Source organism: Mastigoproctus giganteus, chromosome 11 (assembly GCF_048544385.1).
Source record: "Mastigoproctus giganteus isolate SK-2022 chromosome 11, ASM4854438v1, whole genome shotgun sequence".
Classification (NCBI taxonomy): domain Eukaryota; kingdom Metazoa; phylum Arthropoda; class Arachnida; order Uropygi; family Thelyphonidae; genus Mastigoproctus; species Mastigoproctus giganteus.
Genome location: NC_143585.1, coordinates 72,100,411 through 72,118,141, shown reverse-complemented (window position 1 = coordinate 72,118,141; position 17,731 = coordinate 72,100,411). Strand labels below are relative to the sequence as shown.

Sequence of the window (17,731 nt, the reverse complement as noted above, 5' to 3'; positions counted from 1 at the left end):
AACAAGAAAGGTATTAAAATGAGAAATTAAAATATTAAACTGGATTATGGATCTGGGATACTACAGTAATCATAGAAAAAACCGGCAACCATAATGAAATATAGACAAAAATGTTATTATCAGTGTATTAGGTAGGGGAGCTGAACAATCTGATGTAGTTAAAGTCCTAGGACTCATAGCTTTGTGTACTTACATGAATTATGCTTATGTTAATTGCATTTTATTTCAGGTAATTTGTTTTTTGGCATACAGGTGATCTCAATTCTTCCATGGTAATTACACCTGACAGTTTAGTTCCCCTACCTAATACACTGATAATAACATCTTTGTTTCTCTCTCTCTATATATATATATATATAATAGACGCAACAGGAGTTGTAATAAGAGGAATATAGACTTGTGTTCTATTATATAGAGTAGAAGGCACCCAACGACTATAAATGAATAAAAGATAGGAGGTTATACTTTTAGTGGGAGAGAGAAAAGCAGGTAGTGTAATCAACCAATGGGTTAGATAACATGAAAAGGTAGTCATAAAATAACACAATTCGAACCTGCAAAACAGAAAGTCAAAAATATTATAATTACTTAGTGCTGTACTTCAGATGATTTCATCATCATTAACGAGAGCCAGCCATCAAAATGCAGCAAAAAGTAAGGCCTCTGTTTTTAACATGAAATATACATAGCATGTGGTAAAAAGATAGCAGGTTTTTAGTTTATTGTTAATGTTCGGAACCCAGGTTAATTGTAATGCTAATGTATATAACATGGCTGACCCGACAGAAGCAGAGAAATGATAGATAATAAGCAATATATAGGTAGTAAAAAATTACTAAAGATCATTGAAAGTTGATATCACAAGATGGAGTGGATGGACTTACTGATTTTACAGGTCGGAGAAGTGTGAACTGTCGTCCTGTATACTGCAGGGAGAGAAAGAAAGCTACGTGCTTATTTCAGTGACTAAATGGTATGTAGAAGCAACCTTGGCCGTTGGAATGCAGTAAGACATATGGGGTTGACGGAGGGATTTAACACAATGAGGCCATGCGTCCCAGGACAGGATAGGGGAGAAGACATAACATACAAAATAGCTTGAAAAAGATGCTGAATTTTGTATGAGGCGAAGTCAGTATGTATAGCAGTAAAATAGCACCTTGATATTGCTTTCAAAACCTAATCACATACAAGAAATAAAAGATAGGGATTCAGAACAGTAAAAAGGAGTGTGAGGATGAGAGGAATTAGTAGTGCTCGAGTAGTCTGGGGTCGCTAGCCTGTTCCTGTAGTAGGACCCTGAACGTAATTTCTGGGACTGTGTCTTGTGTGTTTAAGTCAATAATGTTAATAATGGTGGAGGTAGACCATTATGTTACCATTTAGGTTTTATTACCATTTATGATGAAAATATAATAACATTTAATGCCAATAAAAATAGTGAAAAATCGTAAAAAATAGCGAAAAAATACTCCTATGATAACCAATCAGGGGATACAAGTTTTCCAGACTGGGAGACACCAAAACGGTTAAGGAGTATTGCCTATACATTATTTACACAGCCTGGATGTAGAGGATGTCATTATGTTAATATATTTGTCATATCTAGGGGTTGATTAATTATATTCTTATATTTTAAGATTTGGAATGCTTTGTTGAAGTGGTAGTGAAGGTAGGCTGTCGGAAACTGATTGTCCAGTAGCTTGTTATATAGAGTTATTATATTATGCTTTATCAGCCAGTTACTGTTACATATGTTAGCTATTCTGAAGTGTTGTGAAAGAATAACGTTTGCATGTACTTTTTTCGAGATATTAGAGTGCCAGTGCATGTAGTTGGCAACATTGAAATTGAAGGAGTCTCTTTTATTGTAGATGTTGATGGATATTTGTGAGCCATTAATATTCAGACCTAGGTAATTTGCTATATGGTTGTTGTCATTGGTTTTTTCCAGAGTTAGTTCTGGAGGGTAAATGTTGGCAAACTGTTGTATGAAGTTGGTATGGTTTATTACCAGTAAGTTGTCAATGTATCTGAATATTGATAGTTCAGTTGGTAATGCAGTTTCAGCATAGTATAAATAAAAGTTAGCCAGGATACAGCTGGCTGGACTATCCATCGGTGTACCTTTGGTCTGTAGGTAGATGGTTCTTCCATCAGTATAGTTGTTTGCAATGCAGAGGTTGGTTAAGCTGTTCCAAATGTTGGTTTGCAGTTTATCAGGTGACTGTAGTTATTGTACAGTTTGTCAAGGACTATTTTTAAGTTTGGTAGGTCAATGCTGGTGAAGAGGCTGTAAAAATCATACATTGATATATATATATATATATATATATACCGGTGATGTTATTGGCTTTTAATGCTTCTATTATGGGCTGGTTGTTATAAATAATTCTTCTATTTGTTAAAGTATTTAGGATGGGTTTCAGAAGTAGTTCTAAATTCTTGCCTAGCTATGTTACATGAGGTGATGAATCTAAATCCTATAGGATTTAGATTCATCACCTCATTCATTCATCACCTTATAATTGTTAAAGTTAATTTTTAATTTCTTACTGAAGGCAATAAGCTTCTTGGTGATGATACTATTGTTGTTGGTTATAGGTTTGTATGTGTTACTTGAGTTCAGTTCTGTATTTAATGTATGATAATAAAAATGTTTGCAGATAAATGCAAAATTGTTCGGGGCTTTATCTACGGTAGTTATTATAAAGTGCTTATGCAGTTCAGCTAGGTGCTCTTTGATAGTGGAGAATTTGTATTTTTTACCTGTGGCAAGTGTGGCCCCATGTACAGCTAGTGTTTGTTAATTATTGAGTAGGTCAGTGAGGACTGAGGTTTATCCATATTTGGAAGGCTTCAATGGGTGTATTATATTTATATGATAACATAAAGCAAAAGTTGAGCAAATTGTGGTGGAGTTTTTTTGTTTTTTGACTTTAATTTGGTTGATTTGCAGGATCATCTAGACAAGACTTCAGTCATAGCTCAGACACAGCATGGTTTTGTTAAGGGGAAGTCTTGCCTGACCAATTTGATTGGATACTATGATGCAGTCACAAAAGAACTGGATGCAGGGAATAACTTTGATATTATATACTTGGATCTTAGAAAGGCTTTTGATACTGTTGCACATGGAAGACTGCTGCACAAATTGGAGCAGTGTGGCATTGGAGGCAAATTGCTGCTGTGGATAAAGGGGTGGTTGAGGAGGAGAAGACAGAGAGTGGTAATCAATGGACACTGCTCATCGTGGACTAATGTTATTAGTGGAGTCCCTCAGGGTTCAGTATTGGGTCCATTATTGTTTTCTGTATTTATAAATGATATTGATGATGGTATATCAAGCTTAATGTCCAAGTTTGCCGACGATACGAAGGCAGGGTTGTCAAGGACACTACTGACACTATGCTACTGCAACAGGATCTGGAAAGGTTGAGCAGATGGGCTGAGAGGTGGCAAATGAAGTTTAACATTGACAAATGTAAAGTACTGCATATGGGAAACAGCAACCCCAGAGCAACGTATCAACTCTGTGGTGCTACACTGACAGTGGTAGAGAATGAAAGGGACCTGGGGGTGGTTGTGCAGCCAGATATGAAGTTTTCTGAGCAGTGCAGACGGACTGCAAGAGTAGCTCATGGTGTATTGTCGATGATTTATAGGAATTTTTCTAGCAGGGATAAGGAGGTGATTATTCCCTTGTATAAGGCAATGGTCAGACCACAACTAGAGTACTGTATACAGGTCTGGAGGCCTCATTTCAAGAAGGATGTAGAGATGCTGGAACGAGTACAGAGAAGGGCAACAAGATTAGTGAATGGAACAAAGGGGTGCTCTTATGAAGAAAGGCTTAAGTTTTGCAAATTACAGAGTCTGGAGACTAGGCACCGGCGAGGTGATCTGATAGAGGTGCATAAAGCCTTGAATGGTTTGAGCATGCTCAATGCTGATGGGATTCTTCCTCTTGCTCAGAATAATCACCTGAGAGGGCATAAATTCAAATTGAGAAAAGACAGATGTAGGATAGATGTGAGGAAATTTGCCTTTAGCCAGCGGGTGGTTGGTTGGTGGAATAAACTTCCATCCCTTGTCGTGGAAGTTGATAGCCTAAATAAGTTTAAAGCTCAGCTGGACAGGTATTTCGAACGAACAGAGGGGTGAAGTGGAAGTGGTTATTTTTTATTTATTTATTTATTTATTATTATTTTTTTTTTTTGGCTGATGCTGCATAAGCTTGCTTTCTTGCATCAAATGCCTCTACTAATGCTAATGCTGATATGATGGTGCAGCCTGAATTTGAAGCCAAGTGCCATGATGTTTTTCAGTTCTTCATTTGGTATTATGTCTAGATTACCAGTGATGATGTGTCCAAAGTGAATATTGACATAAGGTTTAAAATGTGATTGGTTTCATATGCAACTGTTGGAATCTGATATAAATTTATCTAGATTGGTGGCCAAGGCTTTGTAATTACGTGCTATCAGTCCGAAAGGCTTAGAGTAGCTGAATCTTGATATTTTATTTGTAGGTTGTGGCAGTTGGTAGGGAGGAGATCACAGTGCTTGTTGATGCACCTATTGATGTTAATTTTGTCCAGGTAGTAGTAGTAGTAGTAGTGGCATGTGATGCAAGAAAGCAAATGTATGAGCTTATGCAGCATCAGCCAAAAAAAAAAAATCACACCATTCCCTCCAAATGCCTGTCCAGTTCCTCCTTAAATTTATTCAACCTATCAACTTCCACAACGACCGATGGAAGTTTGTTCCAGCAATTAACCACCCGCTGGCTAAAGGCAAATTTCCGCACATCTATTCTACATCTGTCCTTTCTTAATTTGAATTTATGCCCCCATAGGTTCGTAATCTGAACAAGTGGAAGGATCCCATCAGAATTCAGCATGCTGAACCCATTCATTAAGGTTGGTAATGTACCTTAATATTAAGGTGGTATGCTCTTTATTACTATCAATATTGATTTGTTTTTAGTCTAAATTTACAGATATATGTGATTAGGTGGAGTAAGTGCATAGATTTAATATCTGTATTATGGATGAATCTGTAGAGAGTTTTTAGAACACTAAGTTTAGTGCTGAAAAGAAGGTTATGGATTTTTTGTACTTCCGTGTAAACGTTATCCCATTCAGAGATCAACTGAAAAATTTCCTAGTTTAAAGGGTTGTTTGGACTTATTAATCTTGGCTTTAAATTTTTTCTGAGGTTTGGGTTAATTAAACCTTTAATCATTTGGAACTTGTTATAAATGCATATATCAGATATATTGCTGTATATGATGTAGTGGTGAAATTTGTTGTTTAGTCCGTATGTGTAAAGGGTTTTTAATTTTACCATGTATAACCCTTCTAACCGTGGCGTAGCTACCATGCAGGCAGGCAGGCAGGCAGGTGAGGCAATTGTGCCCAGACCCTTTAGGGGCCCGGCATCTTTGGCTGTTTCCTGTTTTTGCAATTTTCATTAATTAAGTAGGTGCGTGAACATGTTCCTTTCCTTCAGGCCCAAAAAAGGATAGCTACGCTACTGTCTTCTAATCTAATTCTTGAGCAGGGGTCAGATATATGTGCTAGTATAGAGATATGGATATTTGTAAAGGAATGTACTTGGAAGTGCTTATACTCAATTTCTTGTTTTAAGTTTTTATTACACTTATTATGTTTGCAGTAGTTGTTGATGTCAGACCTGTGGAGGTTGAGTCTAAGGTGTAATTTGTTAATTTGTGAATGTACTGGGCTTACATTGTGTATCAAAGGGCTATACAGAGCATAAGCTCCAGGGGTCAGGTTTAACCTACTCTGCCCATGTAGTGTGTTACTAGAATGCAGACAATTCATATAGAAATAATAAAGTCAATCCAAAATAATGCAATGAAATTAGACAAACTAAACACAATGATGATGATAATAATACAATGAAATAAGGTGAAAAAAGAATTGCAAAATAAACCCAGGAATGGCAGAATAATAGATCCCTTTAATATTGATTAAGAGCAGAATAATGAAATGAAGAGTGCACAGAAGTGTGCTAATTTACAAGACAGAAATTCCATGTAATTAATCATGGTTGAAGTGACAAAATGTCAGGTGGGAGGACATAGATATTAAAGCTAATTGAAAATTAAAACATGTTAAAAGCATTCCAAGATAGCGTAAGCAACATCTTGACAAAGCTTGTGCCACATAGAATAGAAGTAATAGGTACGGGAGTTGTAATAAGAGGAATATATGAAGGAATATAGACCTGGATTACTACTATATAGAGTAGAAGGCACCCAACAACTATAAATAAATAAAAGATAGGAGGTCATGCTTTTAGTGTGGAGAGAGAACAGCAGGTAGTGTAATCAACTAACGGGTTAGATAACATGGAAAGGTAATCATAAAATAACACAATTCGAACCTGCAACACAAAGTCAAAAATATTATATTATAGGAGTATGTTTTCACTATTTTTTACGATTTTTCACTATTTTTATTGGCATTATATGTAATTATATTTTCATCATGAATGGTAATAAAACCTAAATTGTAATATAATGGTCTACCTCCACCATTATTAACATTATTGACTTAAACACATGAGACAGTCCCAGAAATTATGTTCAGGGTCCTCCTACAGGAATGGTCTAGCGACCCCGGACTACCCGAGCACTACAAATTCCTCTCATCCTCGCACTCCTTTTTACTGTTCTGAATCCCTATCTTTTATTTCTTGTGCGTGATTAGGTTTCGAAAACAATATTAAGATGCTATTTTACTGCTATACATACTGACTTTGCCTCATACAAAATTCAGCCGACTGGGCTAGCCAGGTGAGTAAAGTGCCTGCCTGGCAACCCAAAGGTCGCGGGTTCGAATCCCGCCTCGGGCTTGGATCAAAGTACTGCAAAAACCTTGGGAGGTGCACTATGGCCACAGAAGCCGATGCGCCTACAACTACCAAAAAAAAAAAAAAAAAAACATACAAAATTCAGCATCTTTTTCACACTATTTTGTACATTATGCCTTCTCTCCTATTCTGGGACACGTGGCCTCATTGTGTTTAATCCCTCTGTCAACTCTGTACATCTTACTGCATTCCAATGGCCGAGGTCGCTTCTACATACCATTTAGTCATTGAAACAAGCACATAGCATATTTTTTCCTCTCCCTGCAGTGTACAGGACAACCGTCTGCTCCATCGATTTCAAATTTCAATGATTTTTAGTAATTTTTTACTACCTATATATTGCTTATTATCTATCATTTCTCTGCCTATGTCAGGTCAGCCATGTTATATATATGTTCATTATGATTAACCTGGCTTCCAAGCATTAACAATAAACTAAAAACCTGCTATCATTTTACCACGTGCTACATATATTTCATGTTAGAAAATTTTGACTGGATTTTGACTGATTTTTGTCGGCTAGCCCTCGTTAATGACATTGAAATCATCTGAAGTACAGCACTAAATACTTATAACATATTATTTTTGACTTTCTGTGTTGCAGGTTCAAATTGTGTTATTTTATGACTACCTTTCCATGTTATCTAACCCATTGGTTGATTACACTACCTGCTGTTCTTTCTCCACACTAAAAGCATAACCTCCTATCTTTTATATATGTATATATACAGCAGACTTTCTATTACTGGGATTGGATTAACCGGGACACTTCAAGACTCCAAATTTAAAAAAAAAAAAAAAAAAAAAAAAAAATCAACCAGAAATCATAAAATTCAAGTAATAGAATAGGTATAAACAAATATTTTGCAAGTCGTAAATAAGCGACAAAAACCAGCGTTATAAATTGTCATTGAGAAATTAATGTGCCTATTATCTTGCAACCCCCGTTGTCTTCACACCCACTGCTCAAAAAAAAAGAAAAGAAAAGAGAGAATAAATGTTTAGTTAGTGCATGAGTGCATCGCGCCGATTGTTGTGTTCCGTCGCACTGCAAAAAGACAAATTTTATTTCGTTATTTATGTCAGGGATGTCAATTTTTTTTATAGTAAATATATATATATATATATTTTTTGTTTAGAAATCTTGAAAATTATGGGTAAACGCAAAAGAGTTGCGATTTCAATTATTCAAAAGTTTGAAAATGGTGCATCCATTAAATCTCTAATGAACCATTATAATGTTGGTCACCAAACCATACATGACATTGTAAAAAATAAAGGGAAGCTATTAGATTTAAAATCGATATCACAAAAAATAAAGAGAAGCATTGCATTGGACACACGAGTAGTACGTGGTAGGTTTTTTTTATCTATCGCCATATTTTTCGTGTAGGTTGCTGAACATTTTTCAATACAGTAAGTCCCCGACTTATGCACCATCCGATTTACGTAAATTTGTTTTCACTCAATTTTTAAAAAAAATTTTTTTTAGGATTGTAAAATTTAAAACAACAAAAAAAAAATAATAAGCAATCAATAACGACGATCACGGCACACACAAATTGCAGAAGTGAGATCAGAGTAACAAGCAACAAAATAGTAAAGAAGAGAAGATCCTTACTTAAGGTGTATAAGGCCTTGAATGGGTTCAGCACGCTGAATTCTGATGGGATCCTTCCACTTGTTCAGATTACGAACCTAAGGGGGCATAAATTCAAATTAAGAAAGGACAGATGTAGAATAGATGTGCGGAAATTTGCCTTTAGCCAGTGGGTGGTTAATTGCTGGAACAAACTTCAATCTGTCGTTGTGGAAGTTGATAGGTTGAATAAATTTAAGGAGGAACTGGACAGGCATTTGGAGGGAATGGTGTGATTTTTTTTTTTTTTTTTTTGGCTGATGCTGCATAAGCTCATACATTTGCTTTCTTGCATCACATGCCACTATTACTACTACTACTACTACTACTACTACTAGTTATGGGTTTTTTATATGACTGAAGATTTCAGTGAATGAGACACACAATTAACCCCGGGGGGCTCACATCTGGTGAGTATGGGCTTGGCAAACCCAGGTTTTTTTTTTTTTTTTGGCTGGTGCAGCATAAGCCTCAGGCTTCCTTGTACCATATGGCCATTAATAATAATAATAATAATAATAATAATAATAATAATAATAATAATACCACTTCGCCATAATAGCTTAAAAACCAACAGAATTCCAGCTATCGGTATCATCGCAAATGCAATAAGATCAAGTTTACTACACGTTTATAATAGATTGCGCTAACAGAAAAGCCCAATAAAACGGAAAGTGCAATTTGTTTTATTGTTTTTTATTGACCTCCAGAAATGTGCTTTAGTAAAATGTGAGCTCGCATGGGGTGATAATAGTGAGTTTTTGCCTTAACCCTGTGAAGTTCTTTTTTGACCGTTATCATGGTGCCGACTAAGAATAAGTGACAGCAATACTAGTAAATCTACCAAGAAAAGGAAAGCGATTGATTTGGGGTATCAGAAAATTAAACTAATAAGGATGTATGAAAATGGCCAAACATTAACAAGTATCGAGCTGAATTCAGATTTGTCGATAATAATATAGTAGCAATATGTTACTAGTCATTCCCGAGTTACGTAAAACTCGACAAAGCAAGACGTCCTGGAATGTATATCTTAAGTATGTCAGGGACTTCTGTATTTTTGGATTAAGGAAATTGATCATCCAGGATTTGTTTTTTACCATCTACCCCGGAAAATCGAAAGTCTACCGTAATATGTAAAATTTATGAGACATGCTCATACCCTACAGAATTACCCAAAAGAAAATATTCAAGAATTATGCTCATCCCGTTCCTGTTTAAAAATTTCTACTACTTCTTTAAATGATGCTCTGCGATATTTCAATATTTGTAATGGCAACAGATGACTCTGGGTTAACATATAACTTTTTGAAATATTTAGATAATGTTGTACAGCAGTCCTTGAAAAGCAGCCTCTTTTCAGACTCAGAAGTACAATCTGTGTAATCCAGTGCATAGTTAGCAAATCTCAGAAGAAAGTGACTGAAGGTAGAGCTGTGTTACCTGGGTAGTATTCTTCTCAGGACCTATCAAATTGGTGCACCACCTGGCTAAAATTTAAGCGATTCTTGTGGTACCATATGGTACTACTCACTGATCTTGATCAATATTAATTCGAACATACTATGCGATCGAGGTCAATGTGACAGGATCATATAATGTTAAATTATGCAATTAATTTTTGCTCTGCCTGCATTGCTTAAGACATTTATAAATAACAGAAAATTTTATAATATTACAAAGTATTACACTTCCCCACCCGGCTACTTCATAATGCCACCTGGCTTGCAAAATTTTTTGGGGAGAACACTGCTGGACATGGTGGGATTTTAAAGGATGAATAAGCAGACAGAGTAGCAAAAATCCAATATCAAAGTCAGTATTAACACATTGGTTTTCACATTATGGTTGAATTTCTGTTATTCAAAAAAGTCTAGAGAAAAATGGACACAAGTCTGAAAATGTCAAATGAGTAATAAGTTATTGCAAATAAAGCAGATCCCTCAACCATGGAAATCAGGCTTCTGAAAGGACGATGAAGACTTACTAGACTGTGCATTGGATATACATATTGTACTCATGCATATTTACTTAGATAGGAAAAATTACTGACATGTTTGCAGTATCAAGTTCACCTCACTGATAGTATCCACTACTGTACTGCCTACTTTATCAAACAATAGGTAATGCAACTAGCTTTCAAAATACCATTCTTAACAGCATGGACTTTAGGATATTCTTGAGGATGATGCAAATTCTGAGAAACTTTTATTGCCAAATATAACACATCTAACTATTTGAGCAAAGAATTTTGAGGAACATGTGAGAACCTTGAGATGTGAGTTTTCCACTAGGGGCTGGCTCTGTGGAATTAGTTCCTTTATAGTTTTGAGATTTTGTAAAAATTAAAACTTTGTAGGTAAATACTTTGAAATATTAATCTGTTCTTATTTTGATTTGGTTTCACAAAATTAGAGTGAAATTATTATAAAAAATCAAATCAGAATTATTTAAAAATTTCACAAAACAAATACCTTGTTACTCTTTTTTTTTTTTTGCAGTAATCTATATCTGTTTATGGTTTGCTTGATTTAATTTTATCATCTAAATATAAATTCCAGAGAATTTGGGATTTTGTAAGTTCAACTTGGACAACAATGACTGACAGGCAAAATCTCTTTCTCATCTGTTTTTAAAAGCTGTTTTCATGCTACCATCAATTATAAACTGTGGCTACAATTACTTGGAAATGCACATAAGAGATGACTGCTTAACGGAAGATTTCAAACAATTTATACGTAAATAGGCATGTTATTTGAAACATATTTAAATGATTTTGAATTGTGTGTATGTGTGTGCATGCACGCTCCCATGTACTCCTCAGGAACCATATATGAAAACATATATATACATACATCAAAGAAGGTCAAAGTTTAAAATTGAAATCATCATCATCATCAGCCATTTTCAATCCACTGCAGGATGAAGGCCTCTCCAGCAACTTTCCAGTTCCTTCTGTTTTGAGCACTGGCCATCCATTTACTACTCAAAAACTCATGAATTTCATCTATCCATCTCCGCCTTTGTCTTCCAGGTTTTCTTCTAGCTCCTCTTGGGTACCATTCTGTTATTTTCTTAGTCCATCTGTCATCATGTCTTCGAGCTATGTGTCCTGCCCAAGTCCATTTTAGTTCTTTAGTTTTGATAAGAATGTCCTTTACTTGAGTTTGCTGCCTAATCCATGTGTTTCTCTTCTTATCTAACAGTCTGATTCCCAATATAATTCGTTCCATTCTTCGCTGTGTAGTTCTTAGCTTCTCTTCCATTCTTTTGGTGAGTGCCCAAGTTTCACTTCCATAAGTCATGGTGGGGAGTATACATTGATTCATTATTTTACGTTTCAGACAAACTGGGATATTGCTCTTCAGTATGTGACTATATTTCCTGAATGCTATCCATCCAAAATTTATTCTTCTCTTGACTTCCAGCCATTTATCATTATTACAGCTAATAACTTGTCCCAGATAAGTATATGACTCCACCTTTTCAATTACTGCTCCTTCAATCATTATTTCCCTTTCCGTGGCATACTTGTTCATCATTACTTTTGTTTTAGCCATATTCATCTTTAGTCCAAAATCCTTACTAACTGTGCATAACTGATTAAGATTTTCCTCTAATTCTTTGGGATCGTGGCTTATGACCACAATGTCATCTGCAAATCGTAAATGGTTTAGGTACTCTCCGTTCACATTGACTCCTTTCTGCGACCAGTCTAATCTTCTGAAAGCTTCCTCAAGGGCAGCAGTAAACAGCTTCGGAGATATTGTGTCTCCTTGTCGAACTCCTTTCTCAATTTTAAATTTGCTTCTATCTTTGTCTAGTCTAATAAAGGATGTAGCACTCTCATATATTTTCTTCAAAATCATAATATATGGAGTATCTATGCCTTGTCTTTCCAGTGCCCGAAACATTGCCTTATGCTGTATGGAGTCAAATGCCTTTTCATAATCCACAAATGCCAGGCATAATGGTGTTTTATATTCATTTGCTTTCTCCATTAGCTGTGATATTACGTGAAGGTGATCCATAGTTGAGAATCTTGTCCTAAAGCCAGCTTGCTCTTTCGGTTGATTCTCATCAAGTATTCTGTCTAATCTGTTAGTAATGACCCTTGTGAACAACTTGTAGATATGGGATAACAAGCTAATTGGTCTATAATTTCCAATTTCTGATTTATCTCCTTTCTTATGCAGCAAAACTATGATTGCATTATTCCACTGCTTAGGCATCACACCTTTTCTAATGCACTTTGTGAAGAGCCTTGCCAGTTTTTGTGTTATGTCTCTTCCTCCCAATTTTAACAACTCTACAGTAACTTCATCTTCCCCGGGGCTTTCCGATTCTTCATTTTCTTCAATGCATGTTCTACCTCATCAGGAAGAATATCGGGTATGTCGTATGTGTTGCTACTTTGCAATCCATCTTCCCCACTGCTGGTATCATTCCCTCGCTCCTTGTATAATTCTCTATAGTAGTCTTCTGCTATTTGAATTATGCCTTCTCTGCTGTTTATAAGTACACCATCCCTATTCTTCAGTTTCAGTATCAAAATTGAAATAAGTAGTATTAATGTCAGTAAGGTGCAGTATAACCAAATAAGCTCTTGTGCCAAAAGATCTGCGAAAAGATCTAAACCTCCCAAACACTTCCTAATTCATTTCACAAATATACGTGGTCTCAATTCTAATCTCAGTGATGTCCATTTCCACTTGCAGTCTGCCAAAACCCCATGTACTTTTTCTGACAGAATCTCAGTTATCGGTTAATTCAACTACTGTTCATTTCAGTTGCCCAAATTATTCGCTGTATGATTCTTTTTGCCTCAAAGGTGGTACTTGTCATATATCCGTTCCGATATTCCCTTTCAGAGACTTGTCAATTTGGAATCTACTCTCTTTGATCTTCTCTAGCTTAAAATCTTTCTACCTCAATGTGTCAAATTCATCTGTTGTCTCTACTGTTCTCCCAACTCCAATAATCACTTGGAGCTTTTTGACTTCCTCTCTTTGCAACTTGACTTTCTCCAGTCCAACTTACCTAAGAGTGAGGTAATTTTAATTTTCCTTGGTGATTTTAATGTTCACAACTCCAGCTGGCTTCCGTTTTCTAGTCACATAGACCCAGCTGGTCGAGATGCTGAGGCTTTTGCAATTACTAATGACCTTCCACAGCTTGTTCTTTTACCTACAAGAATACCGGACAATCCTAACCATACAGCCAACACGCTTCATCTTTTTCTCACAAGCAACCCTTCTAAGTACACGGTTGAAGTGAGAGGTCCTTTAGGCACCTCAGATCACAACTTGGTGATTGTCTCTTCTCCAATGGAGCCTTTATCTCATGGCTGTTCTCGACCTCATATTGTTTGGCATTACAAGAATGCAAAATGGGATGACCTGCCAGATTTCTTTTCTTCTTTTCCTTGGTCAGATTACTGTTTCAAAACTTCTGATGTCAACATTTGCTCAGATCGTGTCAGTGAAATTATTCTTGCAGGAATGGAATCCTTTATCCCACACTCCACTTTAAAATCTCATCCTTTATCTAAACCTTGGTTTTCCAATAAATGTGCTAAGGCTGTTCAAGAGAAGAACATTGCATATCGTAATTGGCTTGTTTCCAATTCTTCTGTTTCATTTTCTGCCCACACCAAAGCTCGCAACAATTGTAAAGAGTTATTAATCAGTCCAAACTAGAGTTTGAACAGGCTAAGAGTAGAAAACTTGCTTCTTGCCCTGATGGTAGCCGAGTATTCTGGTCTCTTGCCAAAGCTATTGACCGGAACTTTTGCCCATCTCTGCTTCCACCTCTGTCCAAACCAGATGGTTCTGTTGTCACTTCAGCCAAGGATAAAGCTAACCTGCTAGCATCTCATTTTTCTTCCAACTCATGTATTAATGATCTTGGTAAAACACCTCCCACCATTCCCAACACACTCCATTCAATGCCTCCTGTGGTCTTCCGTCAAAAGGATGTCAGAAGGATTTAGACAAATCCTGATGCTAAAGCTTAAAGTCCTGATGGTATTTCTCCACTTTTTCTCAAAACCTGTGCTCCTGAACTTACTCCTGTTCTTTGCTGCCTTTTTTCACTTTCTTATTCCAAAGGTGTTTTTCCTTCTGCTTGGAAATCTGTTCATATCCAGCCAGTTCCCAAAAAAGGGTGACAAATCCCTCCCATCCAATTATCGTCCCATTGCAATTACTTCTACTCTTTCTAAAGTAATGGAGAAATCAATTAATCGCCAACTCTTAAACTACATAGAAATCTTCAGTCTGATCAACGATCACCAGTATGGATTCCGTCAGAGTCGATCCACTGGTGATATTCTGTTGAAACTCTATGTTGCCCATTTATGGACTAATTCAATGGAAAAGTTCGGTGAAACACAAGCAGTTGCTCTTGGCATCTCAAAGGCTTTCGATCGTGTTTGGCATAAAGGTCTTCTAAACAAGCTTCCATCTTATGGTTTGCAAACTGTTTTTTGTAATTGGTAATCCAGTTTTCTCTCTGATCGCTTACTGAGGATTATGATAAATGGCTCTCTGTCTTCTAACTTCTCCACTAATGCTGGTGTCCCCCAAGGTTCAGTTCTTTCCCACACTCTTTTTCTCTTTTATATTAATGACCTTCTTCCATTGACTTGAAATTCTATCCATAGTTTTGTAGATGATAGCACATTGCATTCCACTTTCCATTTTTAAAAACCTTACCCTGCTCAACAGCTTCAACTTCTCGAATACCTGCTACCAATTCCTTAAATGCCAATCTCCAGGTAATTCTCTAGTGTGGCAAAGACAACTTAGTTGATTTCAACCCTTCTAAAACTCAGTCTTGTTTTATAACTCCCAAAAAGGATTCTTCTGCTCCTATGCTTATCTTTGGGGATTACCCTGACTTCTAATCTCTCTTGCCACAAGCACATTACAAATATTGCTTCCTCTGCATCTAAAATACTTGGTTTTCTCTTTCACTCTTGGTGTTACTTTTCTTCCAAACAGCAGTTCACTCTGTACAAATTATAAATCTGCCCTACCATGGAATATTGTTCCCACATCTGTGGCAGTGCCCCCCAAAACCCCTCTCAGACTTCTAGATTCCATTCAGAAGAGGGTAGTTAAGTTAATTAATGATTCATCTCTAACAGAGTCTCTTCACTCGCTGTCTCATAGATGTTCTGTATCTGCTGCATGCCTCTTCTACAGATATTTCCATGGGCACTATTCTTCTGAATTGGCTTCTATAATTCCCGCTATCTCTTTCAAAACAGTCCGAACACGTGCTGCCACCAGCCAACATTCATTTACTGTCCAACTTCAAACTCGTGTTTTGGGTTTATATATTTAAAAAAAAAAAACAAAAAAAAAAACCACTAAATAACAATCAGTTTTGATTATTTGAAAAATTTTGTCACTGTGGTTGTATGTTCGTTGTTTTTATGTCCCCCTTCTCAGATTCGTGAACTAGATGATCGCAAGAAGATTCATCAGTTGCTGGTGGCATCTGGACAAAGTACACTTGAAGATGAAGTCATATATTACCTTGAAGAGCCTCCTAACAATGCTGTGATTCCTCAGAGAATTGCTCTGTCACAAAAGAAACATGAAACTTGTACTGCAGGTGAGGTAATATTACTTAAGTAATAAAGTTTAATGCAGACTACTCTGTGTGATAATTATTACCAATTTAATTTCCACCTACAGATTAATTTTTTGTCTACTTTTATTGCATATTAACTTTGGGATTTATTTAATTATTTTTATTTGTGAGATCATTGGTTAGCACAGTCAAATTTATTCTGTATTACACATTCTGCAAGTTTAGCTGTTAATGCAACCTACCATCAAGAAATTTAAAATGGTTGAGAGATGCCACCCACTGTAAACAATCTGAAAAATGCCAAAACGTCAAGCCAAGTCATGTGTCACTTGACGTCTGGCAGTTTTTGACTGACACAAACATTCCCATCATGCTGCACCCACCTTTATATTTTTTCCTGGTTTGGCTTATTCAACTTTTGGCTATTCCCAAAATTAAAACAAGCCATGAAAAGAAATCCAATCAAACACAACAGACCACCTGAATGAATTCACAAAAGGTGACTTCCAAAAATGTTTTGGCCATTGGCAGGTACATTGGAATGTGTGTGGTTGCAGAAGGACATTATATTGAAGAATATTAATATGTAAACATTTATCATTGAATAAAATTAATTTTTTTTTGCAACGTTTACTAACTTTTTGATCAAAAATTGTATATATATTGTTGTGAGCAATTAGGGAAGATCTTGAGATGGACCAATTTTGCGACAGAATTGACGTTGGTCATCATACATTACATTAAGCTACTGTAGATTGACCACAGTCCTGGTTTTCAATGTTTTGTCCCACTATCCCAAAAGCCTTCTTTTCAGAATGCATCAGTTTTCAGTTTTCCAAAACTTCAAACATAATAGCTTCCCCTGCAGTTTTTATCATCTCCATTTGCAGGAATTTCAAACTAGGTCTACCAAATATGATGTTAAAACATTTTCATTCTATTGTATTGGAGAAACTTCTTATGATGTAAGTTCACAAAGGTGGATTCTAAAAAAATAAGGGTATTTATAGATTAAAATTGTAAGAAAATTATAGATTCAAAATTTGAGGCCAATATTATGAATAAACATATTGAAGAACAGTTTTTTAATGTAAAATCGATTTATTCCTCTTAAGTGTTTGAAAAATATAGAAAAATGGGCTGAAGACTTAAATAAAAATATGGAATGGATGCTTTTGAAACATACAGCAGTTTAGAAAGAAGTACCAGATATGTGTAAAAATATTATTGATACCTAGAATTAACAAAACGTTATTATTTAGTCAATCTTTCTCGCTTAAAAATCTCATTTTACAAGAGTAGTATTAGCAGTAGCAACTGAAACAAGGAAGCAAGCTTATACATCATCAGCAAAAAAAAAAAAAAAATCAAAACCCTTCATATACACTTCACCTCTAAATTTGTCTAATCTTTCTTAAAATTTTTTGTGACTGATTGATAAATTTTTTCTCAAAATTTATCAATCAGTCACTTGTTCTGATAATTATCGGAACAAGTGTGACTGATTATAATCAGTCACACTCTGGATGAAAGTAAATTTTCACCCATCTGTCTTGCAACCATTCTTTTTCATTTTAAATTTGTTCCT

General features: G+C 35.8%; 1 protein-coding gene across 1 annotated transcript in view; it reads left to right on the top strand.

Annotated features, from left to right (window-relative positions):
• Positions 1-17,339, top strand: part of LOC150078116 (coiled-coil domain-containing protein 77-like) — a 55,032-nt gene extending 37,693 nt beyond the window's left edge. Inside the window, exons 4-6 of the mRNA XM_090384468.1 lie at positions 15,999-16,169; positions 17,034-17,108; positions 17,259-17,339. Of these exons, the coding sequence (XP_090240594.1) occupies positions 15,999-16,169; positions 17,034-17,108; positions 17,259-17,339 (327 nt within the window). The remainder of the gene's footprint in view (positions 1-15,998; positions 16,170-17,033; positions 17,109-17,258) is intronic.
• The last annotated feature ends 392 nt before the right edge of the window (positions 17,340-17,731 follow it).